The 25,274-nt window shown below is 37.0% G+C and overlaps 1 protein-coding gene across 1 annotated transcript in view; it reads right to left on the bottom strand.

The window, feature by feature from the left end:
* The window catches only part of DOK6 (docking protein 6), a 258,557-nt gene that overhangs the window by 116,485 nt on the left and 116,798 nt on the right, over positions 1-25,274 (bottom strand). The window contains exon 5 of the mRNA XM_077752730.1: positions 21,266-21,455. Within this exon, the coding sequence (XP_077608856.1) occupies positions 21,266-21,455 (190 nt within the window). The remainder of the gene's footprint in view (positions 1-21,265; positions 21,456-25,274) is intronic.

Here is a 25,274-nt window from a genome sequence, read left to right as displayed (position 1 = left end):
TTTTCCCCCCTGCTAAACTTTTGGTCTATTATCTCTCACCTGGATTCTTGTTCTAGAACCCTATCAGTTCTGCTTGCTTCCACCCTTACCTCTCTAGTCTCCACACAACACTGGGAGTAATCTGTTTTATAAGTGAGATACTGCCATGCTTGAGTACCTCAGTGCCTTCCAATTCCATCCAAAGTAAAACCAAAGTCCTTAATATGATCCAAAAGGTAGTGATAAAATATAGTGATAAGTAGCCTGGCCCATAGCACTTGTTTGATATTATCTCTTAAAACTCTCTCTCTCTGCTCTGGCCACACTTTCTGTGCCTTAAACATGCAAGTACAATACTGTCCCTGGCCAGGCTTTAAGACCCTCAGCCAAGAATCTTATTTCTCAAAACAAAACAAAACTAAACAAAAACACCTACAAAGTTTCTTTCTTCTTCACTTCCTTTTGGTATTTCCTGGAATATCACCTTACATAAAAGGCCTTGTTTGACCATTCTATCAGATAACACCCATCCCTTTACTATGGTTTTCTTCCATACATAACACTCACCAACACCTGATATCTTTATGCTAATTTGCTATTTTTGTTACTGTCCCATCTAAATAGCCTATAAATATCATGAAGACAGGGACCTTTGTTCCCTGAGCTATCCCAGGCACCTAGAACAATGCCTGGCATATAATATAGGCTCAATATTCTGTCAAATATAACACACTAAAGATTAGAAGACCCCCCCCCCACTTTATCTTTCACTATGGGGAAAATATGCCAATTATACTATCAGGCAAAGGGTTTTTTTTTTAATCACTTAAAATTTCTTGTATGTGTTGAAAGAGTTGGGTTCGGTTGTGATGGGTTATTGTATATTACTCTCATACATGCATAAACAGAAAACATAAGTAAAATAAGTTAGCTAAGGTATTGCTAAAACGTTTGCACATACAGAGTTGAACTCTTATGAATCATCCAGAGTTATCAATGCCCTTTGTTTTCCTTTGGTTTCTTTTTTCACAAAAGATCATTTCATTTGCCATCAGTAGCGTTAGTCATATACATTTCTTCATTAACGGCTAAGTTGTTTTTGACTTGAAGGTTTTCTTCTAAACCAATGATTCCTATTCTACAAGTTTATGCTGGCTGGTGTGTATTTTATCTACCAGGGGTGTTCACAGTAAGGTTTCAGACATCACCAAAGACCCATGTTGCTTGTTCAAATGGTCTTAAAAGGTTTCTTGACCGATACCTTGAAGATTTGCAATTAAACTCAAGGAGTAGAACACTCACAATGCACATAACTTCAGTAGAAGTGAGGAAAACATGAGTATCTATGACCAAAGCTGTGTGCATATAGGCCATGACATCTGCAACACTACCACAACTTGACAGCAACAGGTGAACAAACGAATGAATGAGCGAATGAATGAATGAATTCACTATCAGATGTCATAATAGTAACAAAATATACCCCAACTTAAGGAATGTGAAAATATGTGCATCTTCTGAATCAATGGATCAATAATTAATAAGAGAATTCTTATAAATTCTAATAAAGCCAGCAGGAAGTAGTCTCCTGGAATGCAAGTCTCACTGGCTGGGGTGGCTACCCACCATCGAGCTGAGAAAGAGATCAAACCACAACTTCACATCTCCTTCCCCTGATTTTTATCCTTTTGATTCCAGAAATAATTCCTTGATTTAATGACTATTACTAAAGTTTAGGAACTTTCTGAAGGAGAATGAAAAAACCTAAAAGGAAGGCCAAAGCTGTCATTGGGATCCCCATAGACCAATTAATGAAAAGCAATTCACACTAAGTATGTGTGGGTTCAATAAAAATGTATTGAACTTTAAAGTTAATGGAGCAAAAATTAAGATCAGAGCCTCCATTTCTTGATAAGAACAGTTTCCTAAGTCATTTAATTAATGCTTTCTCCTAAGGGAAAAAGTGAGTCCCAGTATTATAGTAGCAAGAGATTTACTAAATTAGACACAGAAAAAAAAAAAAAAAAAAGGCAGTTAGTTCCTAAAAGGCTTTGTCTTAGCTTTACTTCTTTGGAATTAAAGGAAGAATTTATACAGAGATATGATTTTTAAATATCACATATATCCCTGACACAAATTTTTAAAGAGGAGGCCTTCCCTATTCACTATACCATGTAACTGAAACTCAATTGAACGTTATGATTTAAATCTTTTTATAACATCAAAAACCGCCTTTATTCTCTGGGATGCTTTCAATCATTTTTCAAATCCTGGATAAGAACTATAGAAACAGAGATGGCTAAAACATAATTTGACTTTAATGAGCTCATAGGGTACATGGAGAGACAGATCAACCAATGATTGCAATGTAATGTAAGAAAAGTTTTGGTGAGTGGGTACTGAAATCACAGAATGGTTTTGCATTAGGAAGATAGGTTAATGTATGCGGATTAATTTAAATAATAATAATAATAATAATAACACTAACTCCAAATCTCAATGGCTTAGCACAACAAAGATAGATTTCTCACGCAAACTATGTCTTGTGGCTCAGGCATCTCAACAGTAGACAACTGCAGATGCCGCCGTACATAAAAGGGTTGGACAATTCTTTGACAGTTATACTCTGGATTGAAATGTGTCCCCCATATATTCATACGTGGAAGTCTCAACCCTTAATGTTGGATGTATTTGAACTAGGACCTTTCTGGAGGTCATTAGGCTAAATGAAGTTATAAGAGTGGGGCTCTGATCCAATAGCATCAGTGTCCTGATGAGAAGAGACCAGAGAACTTGCTTCTTTTCCCTACCTCTCCACAATGTGAGGATGCAGCTGCCTGCAAACCAGGAATAGAGCCCTCACAAGGCACCAATCAGCTATCACCTTGATTTTGGACTTCTCAAGCCTCCAGAACTGTGAGAAATAAATTTCTGTTGTTTAAGCCACTCTGTCTATCGCATTTTGTCATGGCAGCTCAAAGTGACTAACAAGACATCCAAATACTTCAGCACGGAGGCATCGCATGCTGCCTCCATTAGCAGCCCACGGTCCACTATACTATCTCCTACAGCCGCACCCAACTGCAAAGAAGCAGGCAAATAGAGGCGGGTAGGTGGATATTTGATAAGCACGATCATCCGCCACAGTCATCACTTCTGGTCAGCAAAGTTCCCTTTCCTCCCTTCTCCCTACACATTCAATCCTTCCCTGAGGGACACAAACCAAAAAGCAAACCACCCGGCCATTAATTCTAGCTCCGAGTCTAGAGTCTGGTGATCCGCAGCAGTAGCTACATCAACCCGGACATGACTTCTCTTGGTTCCAAAAGAATGACCTAAAAAGAATTGTTCTGCCTCTACCCACTCTGTCCCAATCTACAGCGGTTCAAGAGGAGCGGGACTTAGCCCTGCAAGTACTCCCAGTTAGGAAAGAAAGAAGACCCGACAGGGGCAAGGTGGACGGCCCAGGTAGTTGTGAACTGCAGTTTATCAGATATGCGGAGAATTCTTACCCTAAGGGCTCGCAGTGACCCTTGACCCTCATCCTGCTCTCTGGGGGGAGCTGGCTTATCCTTTGTTCTTGGCTCCGCCATCTGCCCTGGGCCAATTTTCCCTTTTCACTTTTCTTCTTGGCCATATCGGAATCAGACCCTGGGAAAATGTTCCCCTTGAGCCTTGGCATGTTTCTCATCCCTCTTCCTGGCCTGCGAAGCTCAGGGGAGAGATCTGATTATTATCAAGTCTTAAAAAGTCATAAATATTCTTAGTTTGGGCTTTTTTTCCCTCCCCTGTAAAACTCTGTCAAAATATTCCTGCATTGATTATATATTTAATTCTAGTTGATCACATGTACCAAGAGCAATGCCCACCCTTCCTAGAGTGTTTTCTGAGACATACTTCTCAGATTTGTCATAATACTTTGTTTCTTCTTTCCTAAAACTCTTTTGAGTTAAAGGCGCAACCTTGCCCATATCCAGTTCGTTAAGAATACCACCCACTTAATCAATTGTTTACCCTGAGCCATTCTTTTTTCTAATTAAAAGATTATACTAGGCTCTGTCCCCTTATGCGGTTTTCTACCCTGACATGCCTTAATCAAAGAGGAGCTTTTAGCCAAAGGTGTGGAGACTACAGACTAATCTGCTTTTCCTTGAGGCTGTTTTAACTCGCTTTTGTCACTTGAAGACTTTCTTAGTTTTATCTCCTGTTCTTCAATAACTCAACATAATTATCTTTTCCAATTTTGCAAGGTTTTGAATTTTTCAAATCCCTTTCAATTTTGCTTGTAAGTTCTCCATTTCTTCCTGAGATCCTTTCTTTACAGTACCTTGCCAGCCAACCAACTCTCTTAACATTTTGTTCTCTAACCCCTCTCCCTACATGCTAGGAGACAGAATTAAAAACCAAATCTTCTCTCAATCCAGAAATCCTCTCCACAGAGTAGAGAAAGAAAACACTTCCTATTTTATACGTTTTACACCAGAATGTGATACACAGTCAGGCAGTTTGCTGAGAGACTGCAAAGATGGAAAAAGATCTGACCCTTTCTACACTCAAGCAGGCATAACCCACCACCCGCATGTTCTCAAGATAAACAGTAACTCCCTTTAAATGAGAGGACCGGCCAGCACCACTTGTCACACACAGCTCATCCTACATTCCCTTCGTAATTGGAGTGGCCATCTCTGTCAGCTAATTGGCTTTATCCGGAGAAAAACAAACTTCTCACAGCTTTATGACACAGAGTAGCTTTGCAGTTTGGAGCCTGGTACCCACTGCCTTTAGGTTCCTATCCTTCCGCTCAACCTGGGAGCTAAAGGCGCTCTTTCCTTTGATGTTGACATTTCAAAGACTTGGTTCCTGAGTCCTTAAGAAAGGCACTCCGGGGTCTTAAAGCTGACAAAAGACCTATTAAGACTTCAAAAGAATTTATATATACATATATATATTTCAAAGAGAGAAAGAAGTGCTGACAGTGATAAGTTTTCTAAAGTAAATGCTCTAGGGAGTAGTCAGGGAGAAGAAGCTTCTCCCCATGTTCAACAGAGAATTAAGCCTCTTATTTTTAATCTGCATTTCTCCCTATGAATTTGGTCTTATTTAGAAGCTCATTAGACATGCAATCAGCTTCCCAAGTTATCACAAGCTATACCAAGAGTCAAGTGTCACCAAACGTCGAGCCCTGCATGGTATCATTCGCCCAGCGGCCATCCCATTTTCCTCTCCCCCTTCCCCAGCCGCTGTTTCAATGCTACATATGTTGGGGCTGTTATTTATTACAGCCACGCTCTTCCTGGTATCCATTTCTATTAGGATCAAATAGATTTACCCTTAAATTCTAAACCTCAGTGGTTTAATGCAACAGGAACTTCTCACTCATGCTCATCTTCTTTGGTTCCCAACAACTGTCCTGGGCAACCTAGGCAACACCTGCATCCACAACTGAAGCCTACATCACCCTGTTCATAGCCCTTTGTTGGGACTGGTCATATGGTCCCCTGCACGGGAGGCTGAAACATGGAGGGGAGCACGAAGTATGTGGAGAACAGTACTATCCAGGCAGAAGGTCGGCGGAACTTCAGAAAGGCTTTCGGAAGGCAATGAGCTGGGATTTCTCAAGCTGCGGTGGGAGGGTGGCGGGAGGTGGAGGGCACTCAGGATGGATGGACAGATGAGCAAAGCATAGAGGTTCTTTATTAGCCTTTTTTTCTGCTTGAGTTAAGACTAAGAAGCAGAAAGTAGGTAGAAACTTTGTTGGAAAGGGAGATACTCAAAACCAGTGATTTTTAGGCCATGCCAAAAAAAAAAAAAGTGGTCTTCATCTTATAGGCAGTGAAGAGTTGCTTTTAACACAGGCAGGTAAACACAGATTTAAGCTTTAGATCTATTTATCTGGTGATATTGTGAGATATCCTAATAACGAATCCTTTAACTTCCTTAATAATTTCAAACAAATAGAGCAGCTAGGTATCTTAACCCATCTGGGCTGCTCGAACAACACAGCATCTACTGGGTTACTTAGAAGCAAAATAATTTTTTTTTCACAATTATGGTGACTGTAAGTGTAGGATCATGGCATATGCAGACCTGGTGTTTGTTGAGACTTAATGGTTCATAAATGGCCGTCTTCTCACTGTATCCTCACATGGTGGAAGAGATCTCTCTTGGGTCTCTTTTATAAGGGCAGTAATCCCATTCAATGAGGGCCCCATTAGGCTTATGACCTAATCACATTGGAATGGCCCCACTTCCTTTTTAAAATTTTGCGTTTATTTATTTTTGAGAGACAGTAAGACAGTGTGAGCAGGGGAGGTGCAGAAAGAGAAGGAGACACAAAGTCAGAAGCAGCTCCAGGCTATGAGCTGTCAGCACAGAGCCCGACACAGGGCTTGAACTCACTAACTACAAGATCATGACCTGAGCCAAAGTCAGCTGCTTAACCAACTGAGCCACCCAGGCACCTCTGGCCCCACTTCCTAATACCATCACCTTGGAGGTTAGATTTCAACATGTGAAGTTGGCAGGGGGAGGAGGGAGACACAAACATTCAGATCATAGCAGTAGACTGCGGTTCTTGGAGCACCCACAGTGCGTGTGAAAACATGGGGGACATGAATCACACATCCCAGACCACACTTCTGTGACCCCCCAGCCACTTCTCCATGTGAACCTCACTTACACTTCATTAACCTTTCTGAGACTTGGTTCTCTGATCCATGAAACCTTGATAAAAATGTTTTCTGTTATGTCCGCCTTCCATGTGGATGTGGACATAAAATGAAATAATGGACTATAAAACAAGGGCTTTGAAACCTATCAGATGAAACACAGATTATAAGGGATGATCACATTCAACACAGGACTATCCAAGGCAATATAGGGAGAATCAAAAGGAGTCCCTTCCTTTGAAGAAATCAACATTCTTCCATGAAAAAAGCTAAAACACCAGACTCTGATTTTATAGTTCAGCTGCAGAGTGTAATTAAAAAACAGAGATTTTATTTTAACAAATGTGCTGACTAGAAAGGATTCTATCTGGGAAAGTGGTCACCTCTGGGGGCAATGCACAAGTTACTGTTTGTCCAACGTATTTTGCCTGATTTCCAAAACCTTATTTAAGAGGCAATTTCAAAGCGAATTAAGGTGTCACTTGAGATCAGTCTTGTGATTTTGGGTTCCTTTGTTTTTTTTTTTTTTTAATGTTTTATTTATTTCTAGGAGAGAGAGAGAGACAGCGTGAGCAGGGGAGGGTCAGAGAGAGAGGGAGTCACAGACTGAAACAGGCTCCAAGCTCTGAGCTGGCAGTCAGCACAGAGCCCGACGCGGGGCTCGAACCCACAAACCGCGAGATCATGACCTAAGCGAAAGTCGGACGCTTAACCGAATAAGCCACCCAGGCGCCCCTGGGTTCCTTTGTTTTAATAGTCACTCACAGGCCTCCTACCTCTGGGAGGCTGGTAGACTGGGAGGTAGAGCTAAAATGGTTGTTTGTCTTTCTCTCTCTTTCTTTCTTTCTTTCTTTCTTTCTTTCTTTCTTTCTTTCTTTCTTTCTTTCTTTCTTTCTTTCTTTCATTTTCTAGTTTTGTTGTTGTTTTTCAATTAAATAGCCAGAGTCCTGTCAAAATCCCATACAAATGAAAATATTTTAGCTCTTCATTAGTCAGATGAGTAAACTTACCATTGACTTAAATGTTAACTTTTTCCACTTTTTAAAAATTGCCAATAGTTCACTCTTTCAAATAAAATGACCAGACTGATACACGGGCAGTCAAGTCATCTAGTTTTGTTGGACAAATGTTAGCCTTCAACAACAAAAACCTGGGAAGAGAATCAAAATTATGGCTCCACTTACATATTCAAGGTACTATCTTCCTTGGTGTTGAGTAAATTCTAGATAAAGACTGTGAACCCATCAGTATCTGTCACAGTCACACAGTATATTATACACGTGTGATCATGGCAGGAATTAACTCATGATGTGCATTTTAAGCTAGACTTCTATGTATTTCACTAAACTTTAACGATTTAGAAAGTTTTTTGGTTTCTTTGTTTGTTTTTAGTATCAACAAAAGACTAAAGAAACAAAATTTTCCTGTTGTGAAGGAAACAGAAATTGTGTCAAAATCAGATGTTTTCAAATAATTGTTTCTCTATTCCCTTTTAAAATTTTTAAAAATTATAAGTTTACTAAATTAAATACTTTTAATTATCATAAACAAAAGAGAAGAGGTTAAACAAAGATTAAAAGGGGGGAAATAAACCTAAGCATTTTGAGCAATGAGAATATTCCAAACACTTGCTAATTTTCACAGACATTACAAAATGCTCCAATATAGGTATTCTGGTCCTTCTTGTCACAAAATAAGGGTATAAAACCCAAAGATGAAAATCCATTTGCCTCCTACACAGAAGAATCAGTGTTTTTACCCAAATCTGATAGTTGTACAAAAATACATGTTTTTCCATTATAATATAACTTTCCTAACACATCTCAGGTTTCATGATGCAAATCAAAAGAAATACTTGGGTGATGAATGTTCCCTGTTTCTAGCAGCAATAGATGTTAGAAATTTATCCTATTTCTTGGCACAATATGTATTAGATTATTAGAAAAGACTTTAGTGTGAAACATAGAGCAAAATCTATCTCAACACTACCAGACATGAGATTTCTTTTTTCCACCAGCTTCACTGTGGTATAATAGACAAATAAAAAAAAGGTATATATTTAAGGTATACAGTGTAACTTTTTTATTAAAACAATTTTTTAGAGCAGTTTTAGGTTCACAGCAAAAATGAGGGAAAGGTACAGACTTCCCATAATACTTCCTGCACCCACACATAAGCAGTCTCCTCCATTATCAACCTCTACCACTAGAGCGGTACATTTGTTATGAGTGATGAGCCCACACTGACACATTATAATCACCCAAAGCCCATAGTTTACACAAGGGTTTACTCTTGGTGTTGTAGTTTCTGTGGGTTTAGACAAATGTATAATAACATGAATTCATCAATACCGTATCATCCAGAGTATTTTTAATACCTTAAAAATCCTCTGGGCTCAGCCCTGTTCATCCCCTAGCCCCTGGCAACCACCGCTCTTTTTCACCGTGTCATTGTTCTGCATTTCCACAATGTCATAAAGTTGGAATTATATGGTGGGCAGCTTTTCAAATTAAATTTCACTTACTAATTTGCAATTTAAGGTCTCTCCATGTCTTTTCATTGCGTCTTAGTTCATTTCTTTTTAGTGCCGAAAAGTATTCCATTGTCTGGGTGTATTGCATATTTTTTAATCCATTCACCTACTTAAAGGACATCCTGGTTTCTTCCAAGTTTTGGAAACTATGAATAAAGCTGCTATCAACAACATGCGCAGGGCTGTGACCAGGCATACATTTTCAACTCCTTCGGGTAGTTGAAGTCAACCAAGGAGTTGATTGCTAGGTTGTGCATTAAAGTATGTTTGGTTTTATAAGATACGGCCACATTGTCCTCTGGAGGTGTTCTACCATTTTGCATTCCCATCAGCAATGAAAGAGTTGCTGTTGCTCCACATCCTTGCCAGCATTCAGAAATTTTGTTATTTTAATAGGTGTATAGTGATAGGAAATTGTTTTAACTAGCATCCTCCTGATGACATATGATATGGAGCACCTTTCTGTATGCTTATTTGCCATCTCTATGTTTGTATATCTTCTTTAAGGAAGTGTCTGTTAAGGTCTTTTGCTCTATTGGTCAATTGGGCTTTGTTTTCTTCTTGTTGACCTTTAACAGTTCTTTGTATAACAGTCCTTTATCAGATGTGTCCTTTGCAAGGGGGGTTCTCCCAGTGTGTGGCTAGTCTTCTCATTCTCTTGAAGAGTATAAATTTTTATTCTTAATGAGGTCTAGCTTATCATTATTTCTTTCATGGATCCTGCCTTTGGTCTTGAGCCCACAATGTCTTCGCCATACCCAAGGTCACTGAGGTGTTCTACATTATCTTCTAGGAGTTGTATAGTTTTGCACTTTATGTTTAGCTCTATGATCCATGTCTTAGTTAAATTTTGTAAAGTGTGTAAATTCCATGTCCATTGTCTTGTTGTGTCCATTGTCATAGATCAGTTGACTATACTTATGTGGGTCAATTTCCAAGCTATCTACTCTGATCCATTGATTTTTTTTTTTTTTTGGTACTTCTTTATCAAAATCACAGTGTCTTAATGACTTTAGCTTTATAGTAAGTCTTGAAGCTGGGCAGTGTCAGTATTCCAACTTTGTTCTTTTTCTTCAATATTCTATTGGCTATTGTAACTACTTTTAGGTATACCGTTTGTGGTGGTAAACATTCATAATATTGTGCAACCATCACCACAAATTCATTCCCATAACTCTTTTCATTTTGTAATTTGAAACTCTATATCCCTTAGCCATAACTCCCCATTCCTTCTCCCCCAGCTCCTGGCAACCACTTTTCAATTTTCTGTCTCTATGATTTTGGCTACTCTAAGTACTTCATATAAGTGGAATCATATAGCATTTGTCTTTTAGTGACTGGCTGATTCCACTTAGCATAATTTGCTCAAGGCTCACCTATGTTGGACTAGATGTCAGATTTTTTTCCTTTTTAAGGCTGAATAATACTCCATTGCATATATATGCCACATTTTAAAAATCGGTTTATCCATCATTGAGTAGTGGGTTGCCTTTCAGGTTTTAGCTGTTGTGAGTAACGCCCCTATGACCATAAGTGTACAAATATCTCTTTGAGGCCCTACTATCAATTCTTTTGGGTGTAGACTCAGAAGTATAATTGCTGGATCATATGGAAGCTATATTTTTAATATTTTGAGGAACCTCCATACTCTTCTCCACAGCTGCTCTACCATTTTCCATTACTATCAATAGTGCACAAGGGTTCCAATTTCTGTTTTTGATTTGTTTTGTTTTGGTTTGTTTGATAATAACACCCTTGATGGGTGTGAGGTGATATTTTATTACAGTTTTCATTTGCATTTCCTAAAGATTAGTGACATTGAGTATTTTTTCATGTACTTATTGGTCATTTATATATACACTTTGGAGAAATGTCTGTTCAAGTCTTGTGCCCATTTTAACAATTGGGTTGTTTTGTTGTTGAGTTTTAGAAGTTCTCCATATATTCTGGGTATTAATTCCTTATTGGAGGTATGATTTGTAATTATTTTCTCTCATTCTGTGAGTTGCCTTTTGTTTATATTGTCTTTTGATACAAAATTCTTAAATTCTCATTGAATCCAATTTGTCTATTTTTTTTCTTTTGCTGTCTCTGCCTTTGGTGTTGTATCCAAGAAATCAATGCCAATTCAAAATTATGACTTTTCCTTATGTTTTCTTCTAAAAGTTTTATAGTTTTAGGTTTACACTTTTGTCTTTGATTCATTTTGAGTTAATTTTTGTATATGGTGATAGGTAAGGGGCCAATTTCATACTTTTGCATTTTGATATCCAGTTTTTCTAGAACAATGAGAAGACTGTCCTTTCCCATTGAAAGGTCTTGGTACCCTTGGGCAAAATCATTTGACCATATGTGAGAAACTTGCCTTTGTAAAATTTATTTTTAAATTAAAAAATTTACATATAGTAACATTCATTCTTTTTGCTATACAGTTCTATGGGTTTTGGCAAATGTATAGAGTTACATATCCACCACCACAATCAAGACAAAGGACAGTTTCATCATCCTCCAAATATTCCTTATATTCTTGCTTTGTAGTCAATCCCTCTCTGCACCCTACCCTCTGGCAATCACTGGTCTATTTTCTATCACTCTAGTTTTGTTTTTTCCAGAATATCATATACATGTAATCACAGAGCATGCTGTCTTTCGGATCTGGATTCTTCCCCCTTAGAATAATGCACCTATGTTGTTGTGTATACGACCTGATTTTTGCTGAGTAGTACTCCATTTATCCATTTACCACAGCTTATCCATTTAATGAAGGGTATCTGCATTGTCAAGTTTTTGGCAATGACGAATAAAATGGCTAAAACCATTCAGGTGCAGGACTTAAATTTTTTTTTAATGTTTATTTATTTTTGAGAGAGAGAGGGAAAGAGAGCACAGCAGGGAAGGGGCAGAGAGAGAGAGGGAGAAACAGAATAAGGCTCAGGCTCTGAACTGTCAGCACAGAGCCCCACCCGGGGCTCAAACTCATGAGCTGTGAAATCATGATCTGAGCAGAAGTCCGACGACTAACCAACTGAGTCACCCAGGTGCCCCTCAGATACAGGGCTTTTTAATAAACATATATTTTTATTTTTCTTGAGGGAATAACGTAGGAGCAGGATTGCTTGATCATACGTGAAGTATATGTTTAATTTTACATAAAAAATATGCCCAAATTTCTTTCCTTAATGGCTACACTATTTTAGATTCCCACCAACACATATATGAGCCCATTCTTGTTAGCACTTGGTGTCAGTAGCTTTTTTTTTTTAAATTTTAGCCATTATAATAAGTAGACATTTGTATCTCATTCTAGGTTTTATTTGTATTTCCCTAATGACTAATTAAGTTTGGTATCTTTTAGTGTGATTATTGGTCAACCAAATATCTCCTTTGATCAAAAGTATGTTCAAATCTTTTGCCTATTTTTCAAGTTGTAGGTTTTGTGTTTGCTTATTACTGAATTTTGAAGTTCTTTATATTGTCAGATATGTGACTTCCAAATCTTTTCTCCAGAACTATGTCTTATCTTCTCATTCCCTTAAAAGTGTCTTTTGCAGAGCCAAGTTTTAAATTTTGATATGTTTCAGGAGTGGCTGGGTGGCTGAGTCGTTTAAGCATCCAGCTTCGGCTCAGATCATGATCTCACGGTTCATGAGTTGGAGCCCCGCATCGGGCTCTGTGCTGACAGCTCAGAGCCTGGAACCTGCCGTGGAGTCTGTGTCTCCCTCCCTCTCTGCCCCTCCCCGACTTTGGCACGTGCTCGTGCTCTCTCTCTCTCTGTCTCAGAAATAAACATTAATAATTAAATACATAAATTTTAAAGAAGAATTTTTAAAAATTTTGATACAGTTCAACTTACAATTAAAAAAAATGTTTAGGTCATGGTTTGGGGTTATATTTAAAAGCTCTCTGTCTTATCTTTCCTTTTAACTAATTGGTCATGAATTAGAGAAGGAAGGCTTTCTTTTTGCATTCATGAACAAAATGGTTTAGGAATAAATTATGTCTACCTGTGACAACACAGAATCCTTGAGTATAGCACGCGCAACTGCTCCCATTAACCATCTCCCCAAAGCAACCATATTGCCATCAGTATTGCTTTACATTTCCAATTGTTAAAGGCTGTAACCAGATTTTTCCTAGGCTTCCAAATGAAAGCAATATGACTAAAGTTGGTAATATGTATATTTTAAGCACTGGTTTTGCTATAGGGAGGTTACGTTTTGAACAATAATTTTGTAAAAAAGGGTTTGGGGCTCACTTGAATTTTGTTGTGCAGCCATCTGAACTCATTCTGATGTTTGCCTGTAATATTTATGAGGTTATATGAAGTGCAGACACCACATCAGCAGATAAAAATGTAATTTTGTCTTCCACAGGATAAAACTGCACATAATCCTGAATCCTATGACTTCCTCTCCAGGTCTGGGTATCTCTTCTGGTGTTTAGAAAAAAGCTGGATGGCAAATTGGTTGTTTTTTTTTACTCTTAAAATGCAAACTTACAATCATTATGGTAAAAGAGTGATTGTTCTAAGTTGGCACGACACTGAATTCATCTCCCAAACGACAAGCTTCTCCAGAAACAATTCCCACTGAAAGCTTCCTGGTCTTTGCCTTCTGTTCTCATGCCTGCGTGTGCTCCCTGAAGTTCATGGTGTATGATCATAATCATGAGGACGTGTGAGGTATGTTCCCCCAGAAACAATGATCTAGATCCTCTCCTACTGTTTATTTTTATATTTTGTCATTACAGAGGAATTTAACAATGCATTTGAAAAAAGCCTGTCAGTGAAAAAAAGTCTATTTTGACATATCCAATTTATTACTTTGCAGTACGTGCAGTAGTATAAATAAATGGCTAAATATTGCTACCAAGTAATATGCTTTGTGCAACAAAGCTAATAAAATAAACCCCAGAAAATGCAGATCTTCAAGGTTTGCTGGGATGACTGGCCAGGTCTCCCCTGCCAATCTGTCCTTTAAACTGCCTTCATCACCCACTGTCTCCCCTCTCTCCCTGCGTCCCCCCAACCCCCTGCCCCAGTCCTGACCCAGGGAACATGATGTCCTGCTTTTATTTCTCTGGATCAAGCATGGGCAGACTTTCTGCCCTTGGCTCCCTTTCACAAGAGTGAGACTGTCTGGAATTTACAAAATAGATGCAAAGAATAATGGTCAATAGTCCAATCACTAAAGGGCAAAGGACATCCACATTTAGAGAAGGAAAAAATACAAATGAACAGTATCCCCAAGGACAGACCAATCATAAAGATAAAGACAAAAACAAAAAGAAAAGAAAGAGAGAGCTGTCAAAGTCCTTGATTGAAATAGAAACATCTTAAATCATCATTTTAATGCTTTTGGTTATAGGGTCAAGAGGAGCAGTCTCTTTGCTCCATTAAAAGGTGTATGAATTGATATGCCATTCCTTGAAAGCAATTTGCTATTTTGTGAAGAACCTTGAAAACATTCATGTCCTTTGAACCAGTAAGACTTTTGGAAGGCCTTGCTAAGGAAATAATCAGAGATTTGCACAACTTTTCACAGATGGTCAGTGGCACTTTATTTATAATAGTTTATTTTGGAAACATCTTAATGTTAAATTAATGATGGGATAGTCATATGTTCATATGCCATACAGCCATTATACTCTTGATTTGAAAGGACTTACAGATGACTTCTCAGTATAACATTAGGTGGACATAAAGGATACATATCTTTATTTACATCGATTTTAAAATATACTGGAAAGAAGCACATCAGGATATTCAAGGCAGTTTATCTTAAGATGGAGAAATTATGAGGGGTTTTTAAGCTTTTCTTTCCAACATCTCCTTCAGGTTTGTATTAACTTTTTAATCAGGCAATATAGGTATCCAAAAAAAAAAAAAATCTCAATACTAAGGAAAAATGGAGACTTACATAGAGAATATTGAAAGTGTAACACCTGGCCAGCTTACAAAAACAGATTTCTGATCTTGTCATACCTCTCTAGGAATAAAGGTCTAGTTGTACCTCACAGCTTCAAGACTCCTTGTCCAGAGAATGCCTGCCATTCTTCTTCCTTCCTAGGCCACATTCCTTCCAGAGGAAGTACTTTATTATAAAAGTGACAAATGCTTGTTGCCAAACATCCAAATGGCGTGAAAGGATGTAATGTAGACTGATCATAGACTAGTTGATGCTCTATTTTCTTTTCCCACAGTTTGTTTCATATGGAAAACACTGGAGTATATATAATTTGCATAAAATAATACCAATATTAAAAACATAAGAATACCAATAGTTAGTAAACAATTCCATTGTGCTTTGACACACATCAGAATATAGGACATCTCTCATTGCCCCCAAATCTCCTTAGGGCAGAGTCCACTCTTTCCCACCCTCAACCTCAATGTCAGGCAGCCACTGGTCTGCTTTCTGTCACTATAAATTAAGTTTTGCCAGTTGTAGGATTTTCTGGAAATGAAATCATACATATTGCTTAGAATACTGTTTTTGAGATTCATCTACAATGCGTGTCCCTGGTAGGTGGTATTCTGTTGTGTGAATACATTATAGTCTATCCATCCATTTATTTGTGGACATTTAGATTGTTACTAGTTTTTGACTGTTATGAATGAAGTTGCTCTGACCCTCCCACCACAAGTATTTATATGTTGTTTTTGGGCAGTTGGTAGGTAACTATCAGACAAGATCGGGTGCATTCAGGGTGCTATGGCCGTAGACAGTAGGTAGGTAAGTATCCATGAGTAAAATTGCTCTGTCATACGGTACACATAAAAAAAATGCCAAACTAGTACATGAAGTGATGCCCTATTTTCCATTCATATTAGCAATGATAGAGAGTCCAGAGTTATTCCTTCTCCACTTGATAGTGTCAGAGTTTTGTTTTGTTTTCTCTTTTGCTGGGGGGAGAATATACTGGTGTGTTTCTGTAGTTTTAATCTATATTTCCTTATGACTCATGATGATAATAAGCATCCTTTCTTGTTTGTCTTGTCTATCAGCATGTCTTCTTTTATAACATGTGCAAATTTTTTTGGCCTATTTTATTTTTTAAAATTTGAGAGAGAGAGAGAGACATAGAACGTGAGTGAGGCAGGGGCAGAGGAAGAGGGAGACACAGAATCTGAAGCAGGCTCCAGGCTCTGAGCTGTCAGCACAGAGCCCGATGTGTGCCTGGAACTCATGAACTATGAGATCATGACCTGAGCCAAAGTTGGACACTTACCCGCTGAGCCACCCAGGGGCCCCTTGCCTATTTTATTAATGGATTATTTGTCTTCTTATTTGGAGTTGTGAGAGTTCTTTAAGGATCACAAATATAAATTCATAGTCATATACATGATTTATAAATTTATTCCCTGTCTATGACTTGCCTTTTCATTTTCGATAGGATGTCTTTTAAAGGGCAAATGTTAATTTTGATGAGGCCCAAATTATCAATATTTTTTTCTTTGGATTGTGCTTCTGGTTTAGTATTTAAGAAATATTTCCCTATTTCAGGGTTACAAATACTTTCCTCTATAAATTTTATAATTTTAGCTTTTATATGTAAATCTATATCCATTTAGAGTTTGATGGAGTATATTAGCTTGAGCTGACATAACAAATTACCATAGACAAGGGAGCTTAAGGAATAGACTATTTTCTCATAGTTCTGGAGGCTGGCTGTTCAAGATCAAGATGCCATCACGGTCAGTTTCTGGTGAGGACTGTCTTTGTGTCTTGCAGACGGCCACCTTCTCCTCGTGTCCTCACACGGGAGGAGACAGAAAGAAGGTTTCTGATATCTCTTCTTATAAGGGTATTAATCCTACCATGATGCCCCACACTCGTGATCTCATTTAAACTGAATTGTCTTCCAAAGACCTCAAGACTTCAGCTCCAAATACCATAACACGGGATTAGGGCTTCAATGTATGAATATTGCTGTGGGTGCGGGGAAGGTGGGTACAATTCAGAATTCAGTCCACGCAAGTGAGGTAAGAGCTGAGGTTCATGTTTTTCCTAATGGGTATTTGGTTATTCCAGCACCATTTGTTTCTTTTTCACATCAAATTATCACAGCAGATTAAAAAAGAAATAAATTGGCCATATTTGTAGGTGTCCACTTTGAACTCTTCATTCTTTTCCAGTGATTGTTAGGTCAATTCTTATTTCAATACCACACGGTCTTGATTATTGTAGCTTCATCACAAGGATTAAAATAGGATAGTAGAAATCCATCAAGTACATTCTTTTCCAAATTGCTTTTGCTACTCTAGGTCTTTTGCAGTTCGAAATACCTTTGAGAATCAACTTGACATTTAACTTAGGAAAGTCATTTGTGATTGTTGAGATTACAGTGAATCTATACATTGATTTGGAGAGGGTTGTTATCTTATGAATACAGTGTCTTCCAAGTCACAAATGTGGTATATATCTCCATTTATTTTGGTGTTCTTTAATTTCTCTTAGTCATATTTTGTAGTTTTCAATATATAGGTCTTGCACATATTTTGTTAAAATAATCTATATATGTTTCATATTTTTATGAGATTAGAAGAGATATTCAAAACTTTTTCCCTTCCAATTATGCATTGCTTAAAATAAAATTGATTTTTGTATATTGACCTTATATGCTGCAACTGTGCTATATTCATTTCTTAGTTCTAGTAGCTTTTGTCTAGATTCCTTTAGATTTTTTTCCCTTACTATACTTAAGGGTAAGGAAGTCTGATTTTCATTGCTCTACACTCTGATTTTCCCACAGGCAAATACTACTGGAGTGTAACTCATTCCAAAGAATTACACATGGTAAATTAGTTCTTGTATATCTGCTGAGTCTTCAATGACATAGGCACCTAGTAACCCATAAAATTATGCTCCAAGCACCAGTTAGCACAAAGGCAGCCATTCGGTATTTTCCCCTTATTTGTACTCCGAAGTTTTGCTGTAACAGGCCCATTTTTGCCTCATATTCCCGACTCATGACAGGTAACACTGATTTTTATTCTCAGACATTAAGTTTCTAATGATTTTTCCAGCATTTGAATGGTGGCTTCTCCCAAGCTTTTTGCTTGGCTTATATCTCCCCACATTTCCAGCTTGGGCTAAGGATATACCTCAGCAGAGTTCTCTAAGAATAGAGCTCTTCGGAGATAAGTAGAAGCTTCTTTCAGAAAGCGGAAAAAAATTATATAATTTCCAAGGAAGAGTACGTAATCATGATTTCTTAAATGCCCATTGTGTGACAGTACTGTGCTGTTTGCTGCTTTCTATTCACAAACTCGCTCAATCTCTACACATTTATGTAGGAAGTAGAGATTATACTTCTTCTAATACAAGGAAGAAAACTGGAAGTTATTAACCAGTGACAGAGCTGTGATCTACATCTGGTTCTCTCTGATTCCCAGGCACATAGGAGCTGGGGTGTCAAGATCATTTTTAAATATTTTAATTTATTTTTTAAGAAGTTATTCTGATAAACAAAAAAATGTAGAAAAAATTATCTCCTAAGCCAACTAAGCTAAACAAATAACAAAAATAAAACAGGAAAACTTTGAAAATTGTGGGCCTTACCTACTCTGATATATTTTATTTTTTAACGTTTCTTAAATTTATTAAAAATTACCAAGATTACAGAAGATCAATTAATGTTGACTGTCAGATAAGCCAAGTTGCACATCAGGTAGTTGGATGTTTTGGTTGAGAATATCAATTTAAACACTGGGGAGAGCCAGACGTTCCCCTTAAAGACTTTGAAGAATCAAGAAATTGGCAAAAACTAACATGAACAATTATAAATGGAGTGAAAATTCTACATAACCACTATAAAAGAAAAAAACCCACCTTACTTCTTATTTAAAATCCTGAGTAGATGCCTTCTGAAATGAGGGAGTAGACAAGTAACAGTATAGATGCTCCTCAAAAATTAAAAATGGAAATATCATATGATCCAGTTATTGCATCACTGGGTATTTCCAAAGACAATGAGACCACAAATTCAAAAAGATATATGCACCCCTATATTTAAAACACCATTACTGATAAGAGCCAAGATGTAGAAGCAACCAAAATGTCCATTCATAGATGAGTGGATAAAGATGATGTGGTGTGTCCCCACCTCCGACACACTAATATACCCATGATAGACTCAGCCATAAAAAAGAATGAAATTTTGCCATTTGCAACATGGATGGACCTAGAGGGTGCTATGCTACATGAAATAAGTCAGACAGAAAATGACAAATACCGTATGATTTCTCTTATATGTGGAATCTAAAAAAAAAAAAAGACAAACCCAAAACCAATGAGCAAACACATAAACAAACAAAAGAACAGACATAAATACAGAGAACAAACTGATGGTTGGCAGAAAGCAGTGGGGTAGGCATAATGAGAGAAACAGATGAGGAGGATTAACAGGTACTAACTTATGGTTTTGAAATAAAATAAGTGAGTCATGGAAGTGAAAAGTAGAGCACAGGGAATATAGTCAATAATACTGTAATACTGTATGATGACGGATGGTGACACCTTTATCATGGTGAGCACTGAGTAATGCATGGAATTATCAAATCATTATGTTGTAACCCTGAAACTAATATAACATTGCATGTCAACAATATGTTGATAATAAATAACTTAAAAACAATAGGAAAATTGGAACACCTTGGAGAAAAATCCAGAGGAGGGAATTTGGGGGGTAATGTTATTAAGTAATGAAAATAAACCATCACATTTTTCTATACATACATTAACATTATGGCCAGTAAAAAAATGTATCAGAAACCTTAAGTCATTGAATAAGTTATAATCTATTTTTCATAACCATATACTTTTTAAAACAGTATACATGCCTACAAATATTCATTTTCTTAGGAGAATTATTTCCCAATAGTTATCTAGAATGTGATTACTCTTACTACTGTCAATATCCAAGAAGATTGAAAATAGACAGTTGAGTGAACTCACAACCACTAAGTAACCATAGGATTGGAGCCTCTTAGAGAAATCAGTGTAGTAGAGGGTTTAATATAACCTAGTGCAAAACTGAGTGGTAGATTTACTTCAGCTCAACTTAGGTTATTTCTGCCCCCCCCCCATTAAAATTTTAAAAGATATATGGCCTTGACTTAACCTGGATGGATATTATTAGAACCTGACCTTGAATAAGTATTTAGTAGTTTTGTAAGAACAAAGTTATGAAATTAAAATTGCTGTATCAAGTGCAATAAAACTTTGCTATAATTATAATACCACAGATTCTCAGAATGTGATAAATCATGTCCCTAGTGTGAAGACTGATACATTAAATGTCTCTTACTAGATAGAGTCCCCAAATCTAAGTAGGTCTCATCTTCTATATGTGACAACAATATCACAAAGGGGTCATTGCACAAATATATTTATTTAGCTGGTTGAAGCTCATGGCTAAATCTGTGTCTACAAATGATGATTACGAAACAAGCACTCATTTAAAACATTTATGGATTCCAACCATATGCTATGATTAAGAAACCAGCATACTTGCTTTTGACATGCTATATTTAAAATCTGTGTTAAACATTTCATATATTACAGATTTGAAAATATTTCTTCAGTCACTCTGAATTTACATTTACACTTAATTAATGTTAACATGAAAATCTGAATAAATGAATACTGGATTAATTTATCAGCAACCTAAAATGTAATATTTAAACAATTTAATATAAAATTCCTTCCAAAATTTTTTGCTTAAAAAAACTCACAAAAATAAGGCTAGTAAGAACATGTTGAATTTTATGGGAGTCCTATTACACTGATAATATTATAGGATACACTAAAAACATAGTATTGGAATAATATTGCAAAATACATTGTATGATTAAAATAATTATGAAATCATTTGAAGCCAGTGTAAAAGACTGAGATGTTTGGAATGGAGTAACTAACCTGTCATAGAATTAACACGTTTTATTTAGACTATCAACAAGATCTGAAGAAATTATATATTCGGTCATTTCTACCCGTCTAAAACAAGTGGACATCCTGGATGGAATTGTTCCTTCTGGAGTCTGTTCTTTACCCACCTCCTGGTTGTGACACCTAGAACTTACCTTCCTGACTCAAAGGTGAACCACGTTGAGTCCCGTCCATATCTCCTCAGTGAGCTGAGAGGCCACATCACCAGTTTGACCTTGGCATTGTGGATATCCCAGAGATAGATATTCTCATGAGTGATCTGCATTGTGCATTCGCCATAAATATCCAAATTTGGTGTGGGCATAAGATACACGTTGAATCTCTCTGCAGGGAAACAAAGAATGGAGCAGATAAAGTGAAAAGAGGTGTGAGTTGTTATGGTAGCACTGTATTAATTTGTATAACTACCTACAGCCTTCAGAAAACATTACCGTGTTCCTTGGGAACATATGTACACAGTGCAAAACACTACCTTTTTCCATGAGATGTATGACAAAATGAATTATTTATAATATATATATTTTCTTTTTAGAGAGAGAATGTGCAATAAGGGGAGGGGAGAGAGAGAGAGAGAGAGAGAGAATCGGAAGCAGGCTCCATGCTCAGCACAGAGACTGACATAGGGCTTGATCCCACAACCCTGGGATCATGATCTGAACTAAAATCAAGAGTTAGATGCTCAATAGACTGGGCCACCCAAGCGCCCCAATTAAAAGATTTTTAATCATTAATTCATCCACTCACTCATCCTACATTTTGTGTTGCATTGTATTCCTCATGGTGAGGATGAAATGGTGACATTGCACAATGGAAACCATAAGGGTAAAAGCTAAGTGAGGTCTCTGTCAAAAGGATGCTTAGAGTCTACTACTTCACACAATCTTAAATGCAAAACATATATATATATAACTCATGTGTGGAATGTCTTATTTAATTTAAGAGTTGACTCAATTTTACCTTTGTGTTATGAAGATTTTGATTCATACCTTCACTGACTCTCCAAACACATTGCATTCACAGTCAAGCTCAGCATAGGATAATTGCAGGTATTCATTATTGCCTTCTGCAGGCCTTCAGATATTGTTTGTGAAGCAAAATAAACATATATAGCCACTTTCATTCTTGGATATTCTATAGTTGAAAATCTGACCATTAGGCAATGACTCCAAACCTTGCTTTATAACTTTTGGTGCACCTCAAAGGCTACTGCAAAGTTCCACAGGTCTTGACCCCCATTTAAATGCATTAGATGCACTTTATAAAAAATAAGGTTAGTTCATAAGCTCCAGGAAGCAAAGAACTTGGTATGACCTATAAAGTGTCCTATAAAATATCCCCAATTCTAAGCACTGTATTCTTAGTTTATAGTAAGTAATCAATAAATAAGCATTATTTAACTTATAGGAATGAAATAAATATATCCCATGATGAATATGCACTGCAAGAATTGAGGAATTGTAAAAAGAATAATGTCATGATAATAAAAAGTTTAAGAACTGCTGGCAGATACATGTCTGTGAGTTTGAATTTAATTGTGAATTGTGCTTGAAAGGCAGTGCTGTTGAATTAATGATTTTGAGAGGCATAATGGTGCAGCTGCAGTTGGAAAAGGATTGATATGTTTAGGGATGTGCCATCATCCATCATAATGCCATGATTTTCAACACTGAATGTTTGCTGGTGCTGAGCTGGAATTGTCTGTGTAATAGAAAGAATCTTTTCTATGGCAGGTACTTTGCAGAGTATTGCTTTGCTGATGCCAAAAACAAAAAAAAAATCAGATTCTAAATGGGTTAGATTTAATTTAAGCATGATAGCTTGAACTTTAGTAACCATATGGACCATATTTATATTCATGTGTCTAGATATTTTTGACCAGAATAATCTAATTCAATTTTTTACTTAGATTATTGACCCATAAAGCTAGTATGTATATGAATTTCACATACATTTCCTACAGAAAGGAAAAAAAAGAAATTATGAAGCTGAAGAAATGAAGAAAGATCATTGCCCCATTAATTACCTGCAGTAAAAAGTATATATATATACACACACACATAAATACCTATATGTATACTCCATAAATCTTAAAAATCTTGTGTGCAATCAAAGTAAAGTCTCAATATTTTACATTAAATACATCACTCACATTGCCACCACATTTCACACACCAACGGGATTACAAGTAGCAAATCAAAGGGGCCTGACCTCATGTAAGAGTATAAATGAAAGTTGGACCCAACAGAGTGACTCATGCATACAGATAACGAGTGAATAGAAATCTTCTTTTCTTTGGTCAAGACCCTATTGATGTTCAGCTTTTACATTTGGAAGAAATCATATGTCAGTGGCATCTGTTGAGCAGAGGTAAAATGCTTTTGTTATCAATGTGGAATGTAAAACATTCCTCTAAATCCCTTCCTTTCTATCAATTACAGAGTCTGAAGAAAGCAACCAAAGGATCATTGTCAATAGGCCAAGAAATAACACTTCTTGTAAAATATTGAAATAAACATTATTAACCAATCGAAGTGTTGCTTAAGGCTGCATTGATTCTTGATATTCACACCCATAGTTTGATATCTGAAAAAAAAACATGTAAAAAAAAAATAACCCTAACGTGTGTCCTCCAAACGGATGCCATGTGAAAAATCACCTATAACCTATGGAACATTACAGAAGACCCAAAAAACCATTGCATTTTCACTGAAATATCTGTGTGCTCTAATGATAGCAGACAAAACCTAGAAAAAAATAAACACAGAAAGGGTACAATCATTGCAATGGACAGTAAAGAAATATGGAACTGGAAAACTGAAATATAATGAATAATTGAATTTAATAAGATTCACATGATATAAGGCTCTAACCGTCAAAATTGGTGAGGTACAAAGATATTGGAGAACCTGCCTCGAGGGAGTTCTTCCTGGGCCAGCTGTAGGTGATGTAAAGTAGTTAAGATGTTATTACCATGACCTTCTTGTCTGCCTTCTACTTCCTCAGGCTTCACACACTTTGCTATCTAGCAACTCATGTTAACCCCTTCTTGTTGAGGTTTAGAATGTGCCAGCCTTCCTTTTGATACTATTTCTTTCATCCCACGAAGGGAATCAGTCTAAGAAATTTTATTTTTGGTTTTTAAATATTTAAAATCTATCCTATCCTAATGAGTAATTTCCAAGGATTTGGGATTCAATTAAAAACAGACTAATTTAATCCAGCAGAGAATGAAGGCAGCTCAAGTTATCTAATAAATTCTTCTTTGATTCCATTTTCATGGAAAAAATGTTCCCACATTTCCTATGAGTACATCATTTTTGTGCCATTAGAAATATAAAACACGTTGCTTCACTAAAATTTGTGATGATTTCCATTGGAAAGACCATTTCAATGTGAAATAGCTAAAATTGGCCCCCCTGAAATGACTTTTTAAAATGTTTAACTTTGTGAAATAATTGTATGAGGCAGGTGTTTTAACCACCGTCTTATCATGTCACCTTCTTACTGAAGAGCCCACCTTTGGTTTTTACTGCTGAGAGCACCAGTTTTCAGGCATTAACGTGCATCAAAATTACCTGACTGCCTTGCTGAAACATAGATTGCTGGGGGTCCTCCACCTGTCGCATTTTTGATATGGTAGGTCCAGGCTGGGCCATTCAGTTTGCATCTCTACTTGTTTCCAGAGGATCTTGATGTTGCCACTGCCCTGGGGACCACACTTTGAGAACTGCTGGCGTGCAAGACCATTTTAGAGTATTGCCACGGAAGGAGTGGCATCAGAGGGACTATAAGCGATGTTTTGACAGTGACACTGTGTTCTGGTAGAACAAACTAGCACATTTAATTCAAAGCTGTTCTTTAATTCCTGCTCAAATAGACTAATCCTATCTCAACGGACTCATGACTGATCTGGCAAGAAAGAGTTCTTACGCCAATTGGAACAAAAGTGAGAGGCACAGGAAGAAAGGAAGTCTATGAAAGTCAGTTTTCTATTCATCAAGGTACGTATGTATATTCCAATTATTTTCTTTATTATTATTATTATTTTTTTTTAATTTGAGATAGAGAGTAGGGGGGAGGGATAGAGGGGGAGAGTGAGAGAATCTTAAGCAGCCTCTGTGCCATCTACATGGAGCCAGACAT

Source organism: Crocuta crocuta, unplaced genomic scaffold (assembly GCF_008692635.1).
Source record: "Crocuta crocuta isolate KB4526 unplaced genomic scaffold, BGI_CrCroc_1.0 scaffold101, whole genome shotgun sequence".
Classification (NCBI taxonomy): Eukaryota; Metazoa; Chordata; class Mammalia; order Carnivora; family Hyaenidae; genus Crocuta; species Crocuta crocuta.
This window is presented reverse-complemented; position numbering and strand designations above follow the sequence as displayed.